We start from the raw sequence: 12,040 nt of genomic DNA on the forward strand, positions 1-12,040 counted from the left end.
TTTTAGATTGTGATAGGTTATCACCTTTGATTTACATTATCAATGTGTATATGGCTACTGCAGCCAAGCCTTCTCTTCCCAAGACTTAGGAGGCATACACTTCCAAACTGCTCCCCTGCCAAGTCATTAATAACAGCGTTTGATAATCCCCCTGTCCTCTGTCTCCCTCACTTGAGCAGAGCTGTTTCTGTCTCCGTTGGATATTACAGAATGGGTTCCCAGTGTTATCACAATGAATGAAGGATTTAGTAAGGCAATGCATTATCACAGGCTTCCTTTGCTAGCTTGCTAGCTAAGAAGATAATATTTGAGAACACATCATAGTTTCTCTCCAGCTTTAAGAAAACGCTGAGGCTCTTTACCGCTCTGAACTAAAAGTCTGGAAATGATCAATTTAAGAACACCCAAGTGCATCTGATACATGCTATAAGAGAAGGTGCAAAGCAATACATCTAAAGCAAGCTTATTCAAAGGCCACACAAAGAATTACAATAGATTCCTTAGGACGGACAAGTTTTCAGGATTCTATTACCATCAGTACCAGTAATGTTCCAAAAACCACTGCTAAATAACTTCACTGGATACGTTTTCTCCATGTTTTGAGAAGTCATAGATGAACACGCTGAAATGATGAGTGGCTACTCTCCAGGGCCTTACAATCTCTAAAAGGACGGGGAGGTGGAATAAGTGAAATTCTTGAATAAGAATACATGAAAAGCAATTTTCCTGTTAGTTGTGAAAGACTGGAAAATTTTTCCCTGCAACCTTTCCCCCTTTGCTGGAAGTAGGAAAATTTCTAACACCTCTCTGCCCTTTGAGTCACAGCCGTGGGGACCTGTGCATCCCCCACGAAAGCAGGAAGTCGTTTTCTCTAGTCTAGGCCCGTCGGGTATCCCAAACTAGAAGGCAGAACTTCTGGAAGCCCACCCTCAACTGCCCCTCACCCGAGACCACTCCGAGCTCCAGAGTAAACGCGCTCTTGCTGGGAAGGAGTAGCGCGCAGGGCTCGCTAGGAACACCTTCCTCTCCACGCTTGGCCGGTGGCAAGAGGGCACTCGGGCTCTCGCCAGGAGAGAAGGAGGCGCACCGGGCAGATCGGCGGCGAGAGGAACCGTGGCCGCCAAAGGCGGGCGGCTCGTCCACGCGGCCGGAGAAGTCCCGAAACAAAGCGCACGGCTTGCGGGCGGTGGGCAGACGGGGAGCGTCACCGGCTCCTGGCCGCGGCCTGCGGCGTCGCCAGGTGGGACCGCGCGCCTCCCAGGGGAGAGGGTGGGTTTCCCAGGGTCTGACCGGCGCCGAGATCCTCGGAAGCGAGCCCCGGGAGGAGAGAAGGCCGGGGAGGAGAGGAGAACGCCGCGAGGCGGAGGCGGCGCCTGCCGGGCTGCTGGGCCCCCGGGACGCGCCGCCGGCCCCGCTCCGGCCTCCCCAGCGCCGCCCGCCCGCCCCCCGCCCCAGGCAGCCACACAAAGGGGCGGCCGGGCGCGGCGGCCGCGGCGGCGGCGGGGCCGAGCCCGGGACAGCGGCCGCCTCGCCGCGCCCCCACCTTCGTCCGCCGCGTCCCGCGCCCCCGCCGAGGAGCCCGCCGCCAGCATCCTGCCAGTTACCCGGGTAAGGAGCGGTCTCATCTGCTCGCCGGTCCCGTCCGCCTCCATGGTCTGCCGTCTAGCCCGCTGCGCGGCCGCTCCGCTGTGGCCCCGTGCGCTCCGCCCGCCGCCGAGAGCCCGGCGCGCGAGGGGAAACGAACTTGCGCTCGTCCGCGAGGCGCGCGCGTGGGGAGAGCCGTGCGCGCGAGACCGGAGCGCGTGCGCGGCGGCAGGCGGGCTGCCTCTCGCGGGGCCCGAGGCCGCAGCGGGTAACGTGGAGCGAGAACTGAGCCAGCCGCAGGCCCGGCGGGGGGCGGGCGCCGTGGATGCGAGGGGCGGGGCCCGGCCGTGACGCGCCGCGCAGGCTCCGCCCACGGCCTGCGGGCCCCGCGGGCCTCCGGACGCGCGCCAGCCCCGCGGCCGGGCGCCGGAGGGCGGCGGGAAGAGGCCGGCGGCGCGCGTCGCCGCCCATCGGAGGCCGTCGGGGCTTCAGGACCGTCTCCGCGCCGTGCCACCTCCTCCAGAGGCCTGCCCCTCTTTGTCAAATCTTTAGTGACCGAAGCTAAGCGTGTAGCTCATCTTTCCTCATCCGAGATGGGGTGGGAGTCACCGCGGAGCCCACCTTCTAGTCACGTTCCTCCAGGCGGGAGGGGAGAAGGTCGCCCGCTTCCCAAGGACGCTCACCGGAACCCCAGAGGAGCTAGGGGGTCAGGACTGCTCCCAGTTCTGCCGGAAACCCCAGCGGGGGCGGGGCGGGGGCGCGGAGGCGACGGGGTGAAAGGGGCGCACCTCTGGCCCGGCGTCCTCGTGTGCTGGGGGCCCTGGCCGGCGCCGCGGCGGCCCCACGCTCGAGTCCGTCCTCTGGGGCGCTCCCACTCCGCATGGGCAGCTCTCACTGCAGACAGTGAGGTGCTTCCCACGCAGGTCATTTAAGGATTGAGTGAGTGTCCGTCCGTAAACGTGCCTGGCGGGTATCACGCTTATCATAGGCATTACTGTCAACTGGGTTGTCTTCAAGTGTTCATTAAAGAGACCAGAAAGAACTAAATCAGTGCTACGGAAGGAAATTGTATATTACAGCAGGTCTGGAGCGCTTATACGGTCCATCTCAAAATGGATATTAGCAAAGCTCTCTGTCAGAAATAGTTAAGTATACTGGATGACTCCTTCCTGGTCTGGGTCTTAGTCCCCTTTTCCCAAGTTTCCCAGAGTGTTACTTCTAGGTGGGCGTCTTACTTTGTATATAAACCAAATGAGCTACCCTTTACAGAAGCCTACAGGGGACTTCCCTGGTGGTCCAGTGGTTAAGATTTTGCCTTCCAATGCAAGGGTTGCGGGTGTGATCCCTGATGGGGAAGCTAAGATCTCACATACCTCAGGGAGGAAAAACCAAAACATTAAAAAAGAGAGAGAGGGAGAGAAGCAATATTGTAACAAATTCAACAAAGAGGTAAAGAAGTCAACAATTAGACTCTGTAAATTAAGGCAGACTTGCTGCATGTCTGATCTACGCAACACCACAACATATGTTCTGTTATCACCCGTGTTACAGATGAGGAGGCCAAGGCTCAGCAAGATCAGTTCAGTTCAGTTGCTCAGTCGGTCCGACTCTTTACAACCCCATGGACTGCAGTACACCAGACTTCCCCGTCCATCACCAATGCCCAGAGCTTACTCAAACTCATGTCCAAAAAAAAAAAAAAAAAAACTCATGTCCATTGAGTTGGTGATGCCATCCAACCATCTCATCCTGTGTCCTCCCCTTCTCCTCCTGCCTTCAATCTTTCCCAGCATTAGGGTCTTTTCCAGTGAGTCACTTCTTCACATCAGGTGGCCAAAGTATTGAAGTTTCAGCTTCAGCATCCGTCCTTCCAATGAATATTCAGGACTGATTTCCTTTAGAATGGACTGGTTGGATCTCCTCGCAGTCCAAGGGACTCTCAAGAGTCTTTTCCAACACCACAGTTCAAAAACATCAATTCTTCGGTGCTCAGCAAGATAACTAGTTTTAAACCCTGGTTACTGGAACTTCTCTTTCTATTGTACCATTTCTGAGAGAGATGGGAATACCAGACCACCTGACCTGCCTCTTGAGAAACCTGTATGCAGGTCAAGAAGCAACAGTTAGAAATGGACATGGAACAACAGACTGGTTCCAAATATAAAAAGGAGTACATCAAGGCTGTATATTGTCACCCTGCTTATTTAACTTATATGCAAAATACATCATGAGAAACACTGGGCTAGAAGAAACACAAGCTGGATTCAAGGTCACCAGGAGAAATATCAATAACCTCACATATGCAGATGACACCACCCTTATGGCAGAAAGTAAAGAAGATCTAAAGAGCCTCTTGATGAAAGTGAAAGAGGAGAGTGAAAAAGTTGGCTTAAAGCTCAACATTCAGAAAACGAAGATCATAGCGTCCGGTCCCATCACTTCATGGGAAATAGATGGGAAAACAGTGGAAACAGTGTCAGACTTTATTTTGGGGGGCTCCAAAATCACTGTAGATGGTGATTGCAGCCATGAAATTAAAAGGTGCTTACTCCTTGGAAGGAAAGTTATGACCAACCTAGATATCATATTGAAAAGCAGAGGCATTACTTTGCCAGCAAAGGTCCGTCTAGTCAAGGCTATGGTTTTTCCAGTGGTCATGTATGGATGAGGGTTGGACTATAAAGAAAGCTGAGCACCGAAGAACTGATGCTTTTGAACTGTGGTGTTGGAGAAGACTCTTGAGAGTCCCTTGGACTGCGAGGAGATCCAACCAGTCCATCCTAAATTCAGTCCTGGGTGTTCATTGGTAGGACTGATGTTGAAGGTGAAACTCCAATACTTTGGCCACCTGATGCGAAGAGCTGACTCATTTGAAAAGACCCTGATGCTGGGAAAGATTGTGGCAGGAGGAGAAGGGGACAACAGAGGATGAGATGGTTGGATGGCATCACCGACTCAATAGACATGGGTTTGGGTGGTCCTCAGGAGTTGGTGACGGACAGGGAGGCCTGGCGTGCTGCAGTTCATGGGGTCGCAAAGAGTCAGACATTACTGAGCAACTGAACTGAACTGAATTGAATGCCTCATGAAAGAAAGTTGAACACTGATAAAGAAAAAGAATGAAAAGATGAAACAAGGATGAAAAGGAAAGAATATGAAGAAAGAGAAAAACTGGAATTTAAAAATTAAGAAAAGTTGCCTCCTAAAGTTGTTTAAGGCATCAGTCATTTTTACCCATACTATCACAATGTGAGTGTGATTTATATTGAAGAATTAAATCTGGGCTCATCCACCTGATGCGAAGAACCAACTTATTAGAAAATACCCTGATGCTTGGAAAGATTGAAAGCGGGAGAAGAAGGGGAAGACAGGAGGAGATGGTTGGATGACATCACTGACTCAATAGATGTGAATTTAAGCAAGCTCCCAGAGATAGTGAATGACAGGGAAGCCTGGCATGCTGCAGTCCACGGAGTCGCAAAGAGTTGGACATGACTTAGCAACTGAAAAACAATGCTTGAAATGAAGCTTCCCTACCAAAAAACTATAATTAGTGTGTACAGAACACCTTCTATCACCCTTCTCTGCTTTATTTTTCTGTACAGCAGTTATTTTTGTAACTTTTCATATATTTATGCTTCATTATGTCTGTTGTCTGTACATGCACACACACATACTGATGTAACAAAATTATTTTATAGGCAAGAAAAGTTTAACATACATTATTTTCTACCATCTGAGTCACCACCCTCTCTGCTTTAGCATGTATTGTGCATTTTCATTACATGTTAATTAGATCCTCTTTGAGGACACAGGATGCCTACTAGCCAAAAAGAAAAAAGCAATTTCCTACTGGCACCAGCAAGGTTATTCCTTAGGAGATAGTATTCCTTTCTGAATCCTATAAGGGGCCACAATGACCCACTGCTCACCTTGTTGCACTGTGTAAACTGTCAATATATTACTTTAAGGTATACTATTTGTCTTAAAAAGATGTATAGCTGTGCTTTGACATCTAATGGTCAAACCAGTCTTCAGAGCTTTCTGAAAGACTATATCTCCTATGCTATAACCCTCCAGGTTGGCTGAAATAAAATTGTCCATTTCTTGCTTGGATTGACTATCAATTTTTAAATTATTGACTAATTTTAACATTGTTGTTGTTGAGTCAGTAAGTCATGTCCAACTCCTTGCAACCTCATGGACTACAGCACACCAGGTTCCTCTGTCTTCCACTTGCTCATATTCATGTCTACTGAGTCAGTGATGCTATCTAACCATCTCATCCTCTGCCACCCTCTTCTGCTTTTGCCTTCAATCTTTCCCAGCATCAGGGTTTTTCCAGTGAGTCAACTCTTCGCATCAAGTGGCCAAAGGATTGGAGCTTCAGCTTTAGCATAGTTCTTCCAATGAATATTCAGGGTTGATTTCCTTTAAGATTGACAGGTTTGGTCTCCTTGCAGTCCAAGGGACTCTCAAGAGTCTTCTCCAACACCACAGTTCAAAAGCATCAATTCTTTGATGCTCAGCCTTCTTTATGGTCCAGCTCTCACATCCACACATGACCGCTGGAAAAACCACAGCTTTGACTATATGGCCCTTTGTTGGCAAAGTGATGTCTCTGCTTTTTAATACACTGTCTATGGTTTTCATAACTTTTCTTCCAAGGAGCAAGTATCTTTTAATTTCATGGCTGCAGTCACTGCCTCCAGTGATTTTGCAACCCAAGAAAATCAAAGCTGTTACTGCTTCCAGTTTTTCCCCTCTAGTTGCCATGAAGTGATGGAACCAGATGCCATGATCTTAGTTTTTTGAATGTTTAATTTTAAGCCAGCTTTTACACTGTCCTCTTTCACCCTCATCAAGGGACTCTTTAGTTCCTCTTCACTTTCTGCCATTAGAGTGGTGTCATCTGCATATCTGAGGTTGTTGTTATTTCCCCTGGCAGTCTTGATTCCAGCTTGTGATTCATTCAGCCTGGCATTTCTCATTATGTACTCTGCACAGAAGTTAAATAAGCAGGGTGACAATATACAGCCTTGTCATACTCGTTTCCCAATTTGGAACAAGTCAGGTGTTCCATGTCCTTTCTAACTGTTGCTTCTTAACCCACATACAGGCTTCTCAGGAGACAGGTAAGGTGGTCTGATACTTCCATTTCTTTAAGAATTTTCCACAGTTTGTTGTGATCCACAAGTCAAAGGCTTTAGCATAATCAATGATTTTTAGCATTAAGCACACGTTAACATGTACTCCATGTAAGCTTCATGCGAACAGTAATTTTTTTGCTTGTTGTATTCCCAGCATGCCTAGAAGAGTGGTTGGCCTTTCTAAGGTCCCTGCACCTGTGTTAATTCAATGACTGTGGCAGACATGGAAGAGAGAAGGCGAGCATCCCTAAGGCCCAGGATCATCCTGGGAGACACCTGAGGATATGGCTAAAGTAGTGACAGAAGCAGAGTAGGCACCCGTATCCTTGGTGCCAGAATTGAAAGAGCTGAGTAGGCAACTTCAAGAAGGGCTTAAAAATATATGCTCAGGAGACAGTCTAGAAAAATGAATTGTGGAAAGGAAAATCCAACTTACGAAAATAACAAGATAAGCCATTGGTTTATTTAGTCCAAAATTATTTTTTGAGTGACTTATGTGTTGCTACATACGTTTTTCACTCCTCACTTCATCCCACCTTCTGGAAAAATAATGTAGTAAAAGTCTGAATTAGAGAATGGATTACTCTCAAGTGCCCACTTAATTCGTATTCAGCCAGAGTTCATCCCGAGGTGATGGTTGTGGTAAGTAAAGGAGATAATGTGTTAAAATTGCTTTCATGCTAATAGAGATGGCTATAATGTGTTCAAAAGTTCTGAAAGGCAAATTGTTATCTTAGTCTTTTAAATACTCAGCCAGAATGTAGCACAGGGAAACATTTGCTAAACAAAGATGGATGTGCACCTAAATTCTTCACTCACAATGAACTTATAGTACTGCAAATTACTGACAATTAGCTGTATCCCAGATTCAGGACACTTCCTGGGTTTCTGGAACTGTAGGTAGTACTAGTAGGGACTCGGATACCATCCTTTGGCAAGATCTTCATCCTGAGGTGCAAACAATCTTCCCACAACAGTCCCCTATGAGCCAGACCTTTTTTTTTTTTTTTTTAAGAAAAATAGTCTCTCTGTCATTTTGAAAAGTGTTAGCTAAGGATCCCTTGGCAATTCTCTCTCTCCTCCTTACCTCTTCTTGGTGGTAGCTGCAATGTAAACCATTCCAATCATCTCATTCTATAAGGAAAACTGAAATCCTTGGAATAGTGTTTCCAAGAGCACCAGAGCAGCCTCAAGAGGGGAAAGACAAAAAGAAAATAGTTGAAAAAATTCCTTTTATTTCTGCAGGCTAGGCCTACAGATGTGCTAAGTCGCTTCAGTCGTGTCCGACTCTTTGCGACCCTGTGGACTGTAGCCCACCAGGCTTGCCATCCATGGGATTCTCCAGGCAAGAATACTGTAGTGGGTTGCCATTTCCTTCTCCACAGATAAGTTAAAACAAAACAAAACTAAAAAGCCCACACCTGATCTCATAGAGTTCAGCATGGAAACCAATCAAGAAACGAATGTATGTTACATTGTGGGAATCTCTAACATGGGACTCTCTGTACAATGGACACTTTTCGATGATTGTGGTTTCTTACTAATATGTGCAAAGACTTTTGTATGTCTGTTTCTGAATTCTTTTATCCTTGTATATTCAAAGGGAACTACAGTTATTGAAACTAAATATTGTGAGCAGAATTATGGTCAAATAACATAGCAAGTTCGGAAGGCGTCTGGGACCAGCTGGGCTAGACAGCTCATTGTTACTTTTGATTCATTTCTTTGACCACATCAGGTCCTAGCTGCAGTAGCGGGATTTTCTTTGCATCCCGCAGGATCTTTCACTGCCGGGCGCAGGCTCAGCAGCTGTGGCACATGGGCCTAGTTGCCCCGTGGCATGTGGGATCTTAGTTCTGCAACCGGGGATTGAACCTGCATCCCCTGCATCGGAAGGCAGATTTTTAACCACTGGACCACCAGGGAAGTCCCTCGTTGTTTCTTTAGCAATGCCGTTTTTTCCCGTGTCAGTTCAGAGCTGTTGGCCACCATCTGGTTTGCTCAGGCATCGGGATAGCGTCCTCGACTGCTGAGGGACAGGTGGCGAGTGAGTGCAGTACTGGCCCTCCAAATGTGTCAGCAAACTCCTTTTACAGAGCGTTGCATGTTGGTTGTAGGCGGTGTTCCTTCAAAGTCAGAGTCCATTTCCGTCACACCTAGGCACACCTGGGTGTGGTTGACGTTTCGGTGGCTTTCCCGAGACCGTTCCTCTTAGTGCTTGGGCTGGGGGTGCACTGAGAGACCCTTGCTGATTGTTTTCTTCTCAGAACCACTCTTTTTATGTTATAGCTAAGTTTCAATAAATGCTTACCTCTTTTACAAAAGTGGTCCCTTCAACTGGGCCCATGCCTGAGACTACAGTGAATTTTGGAGAAGAACTCACCTGAACCAAAGGGGAAATCTAAAATCCCAAGGTCCCATTCTGAGAAATGTAGACAAAAATGTAGTAGACTTCCAGGGAGGCAGAGATGGAAGAAAATGTCTTTTTGCCATGGAATCAAAACTCTCAAAACAAAACTCTCCATGCATGAATGTTGAAATGGGTAGTTGGATTGTTTTAGATTGTCTCAGAGTATTCATAATAACCCCATTTTAAAATAATCTAAAGCTAACATTGAATATGCCACTTCATGCCTCTGAACTTCTGTTCTCTCATCTCATATAAAATGGGGATAATTTAGGCCATAATTCCTTATCTTCAGTTGCAAGCTCCATAAATTTCTAAAAAGCTTATGGCTTTTCCCAACTCCTTTGGCTACAAAAACCTAACCTTGACCAAGACGAGGCTGTTGATATTCTTTATCTCTTACTGTGGCTGCCCATATTCCTCATTACTAAAATATTAATGTGCCTGAAAACAGGATGTTGTCCCAGGCACTACTAGGAGTGTTTCATAACATTCGTAACTGGCATTATATTACGTGTCTAACGTCTGATAAGTTCTGAAATCTAAAATATCTGGCCCTAAGGGTTTTAAATAGAAGATTACAGACCTGTAAATACTTGTTCTGTTTAATTCAAAGATGTTACAAAAGCCAAATAAGGTAATAAATAAGAAAACACTTGACAGGATGGTGCTGCACCTTGTTAACCGTGCAGAGTCCCGAGTATACTACTCTCTTGAGCTCCTGTGTGGAGGCTCTCTCCTCCCGCAGTGGGAGCAGCTTTCAGCTTCTACCCGTCATCTTGCATCTTCCTTTCCTGTCCCACCGCCATGCCCTCCATCTCCCTAAAAATCTCTCATAAAGGCAGCTACCTCTGGTTAGGGGTTCGTTCCCGCCAACCACCAGTCTCGGTACCTCTTGTACCTCTTCTCTAGCTTTGCTAAACTTGGGCTGGTAAGGAACGGCCAACAAAGAGTGGAAAGAAATCAGATCATGTGGAAATGTAAGCCCTTGAAGTGCTTCTGAATGTTCTCCAGTCATTCTGGAAACTTCTGCAGTCTTCTCTGCTTGAGGCCAGAGGCCAAGTACACGGCACAACCTGTACTTCTATATGAAAGAGGACACCTACTCTCTCTCTCTCCACACACACAAACATAAGCAGCATAAGCCCTAGTCTATTCAAGTAAATTAGCTTTCCTTTCTTATACCAACTGATTCATTTGGTGGGAATAGCTAGTTTATCACCACTCCAGTGTTCTTGCCTGGAGAATCCCAGGGACGCGGGAGCCTGGTGGGCTGCCATCTGTGGGGTCGCACAGAGTCGGACACGACTGAAGTGACTTAGCAGCAGCAGCAGCAACTAGTTTATCACTCATCACCGGGCAAGCCCACCCGCGCGACAGCTTGTCTGAAATATGACATGTGTCATTGTAACTTGGGGTAACTAGGACTGAAGTGTTCTAAGGTTTCCTTTTCCTTTCCTTTTCATAACTAAAGCTCATTAAGAACAATTACACACAACTGAAAATTGAGTGGGCAGAGAGAGCTGAAAAAGGTATTTTACAAAGTATGAAGCTACAAGCACTGGCATTTCATCTTTTCTTAGAGACAATCAACCAAAAGCACTGAGAATTTGGAAATGTTTCCATTTAAGAACTGAGAATATATCCCCTGCCAATGGGAATACTAGTATTGTTATTGTTGTTAATATTAGTATTACTAGCCACTTGCTGTATATCCCCCTTTAAATGCCAATTAACAATAGTGCTTATGATATAAGCAGAGGTACAGACCATGACTCCCGTCATCAGCTGCCCATTGTATATAAAGACGCTCCGACTACTTACCATCAGTAGGACGTGTTCTTCGAGACTGTGGTGCAGTAGCAGAGATAAGTTGATATGGCTCTTTCTGTGTGCTCCTTATGATATTCATTTATGAAAATGTATTGTCAGAGTTAGGAATGCAAGTCGGAGATCACAGAACACATGGAAGCTAATTGGTGTATCAACAAATCTATTTTCTCCTGTTCATGGGTCACAGTAGATCCATCTATCCAAGGATAATTCCTAGCCTCTCCCTCTAACGACGCTCTCTGGCCTAAACTGGTATGATCTTCCTGAAAAGCAATTTGCCAACATGCATTAATCTAAAAAAAGAACATGTCCTTCCATCCAGTGATTTCATGATAAGGACTGTCTTCTAAGATGAGTCATAGCTATGGACATAGATTTATATTCAAAGAGGTTTATGCCAGTGTTATGTATGAAAGTAAAAAATTTTAAATCATATATGCACTGCTGCTGCTGCTGCTGCTAAGTCGTTTCAGTCATGCCCGACTCTGTGCAACCCCATAGACAGCAGCCCACCAGGCTCTTCTGTCCATGGGATTCTCCAGGCAAGAATACTGGAGTGGGTTGCCATTTCCTTCTCCAGTGCCTGCATGCATGCTAAGTCGCTTCAGTCATGTCTGACTCTGTGCGACCCCATAGACGGCAGCCCACCAGGCTCTTCTGTCCATGGGATTCTCCAGGCAAGAATACTGGAGTGGGTTGCCATTTCCTTCTCCAGTGCCTGCATGCATGCTAAGTCGCTTCAGTCGTGTCCGACTCTGTGCGACCCCATAGACGGCAGCCCACCAGGCCCCTCTGTCCAAGGGGTTCTCTAGGCAAGAATACTGGAGTGGGTTGCCATTTCCTTCTCCCATATATGCACTACCATATTTAAAATAGATTACTGGTGAAAAGTTGCTGTACAACACAGGGAGCCCAGCCTGGCGCTCTAGGATAACCTAGAGGGGTGGGATGAGGGGAGGGGAGGGAAGCTCAAGAGGGAAGAGACACATGTATAGTCGTGGCTGAATTGCGCTGTTGCATGGCAGAAGCCAACACAACATTGAAAGCAATTTCCTCAATTAAAGAA

The 12,040-nt window shown here is 46.9% G+C and overlaps 1 protein-coding gene across 5 annotated transcripts in view; it reads right to left on the reverse strand.

Moving 5' to 3' along the window:
* Positions 1-1,896, reverse strand: part of SLC4A7 (solute carrier family 4 member 7) — a 124,327-nt gene extending 122,431 nt beyond the window's left edge. For all 5 annotated transcript variants that reach the window (XM_069561187.1, XM_069561186.1, XM_069561191.1 and 2 more), the window contains exon 1: positions 1,605-1,896. In XM_069561187.1, the coding sequence (XP_069417288.1) occupies positions 1,605-1,652 (48 nt within the window). In that variant the 5' untranslated portion in view covers positions 1,653-1,896. The remainder of the gene's footprint in view (positions 1-1,604) is intronic.
* Positions 1,897-12,040: the final 10,144 nt, after the last annotated feature.

Source organism: Ovis canadensis, chromosome 19, assembly GCF_042477335.2.
Source record: "Ovis canadensis isolate MfBH-ARS-UI-01 breed Bighorn chromosome 19, ARS-UI_OviCan_v2, whole genome shotgun sequence".
Lineage (NCBI taxonomy): Eukaryota > Metazoa > Chordata > Mammalia > Artiodactyla > Bovidae > Ovis > Ovis canadensis.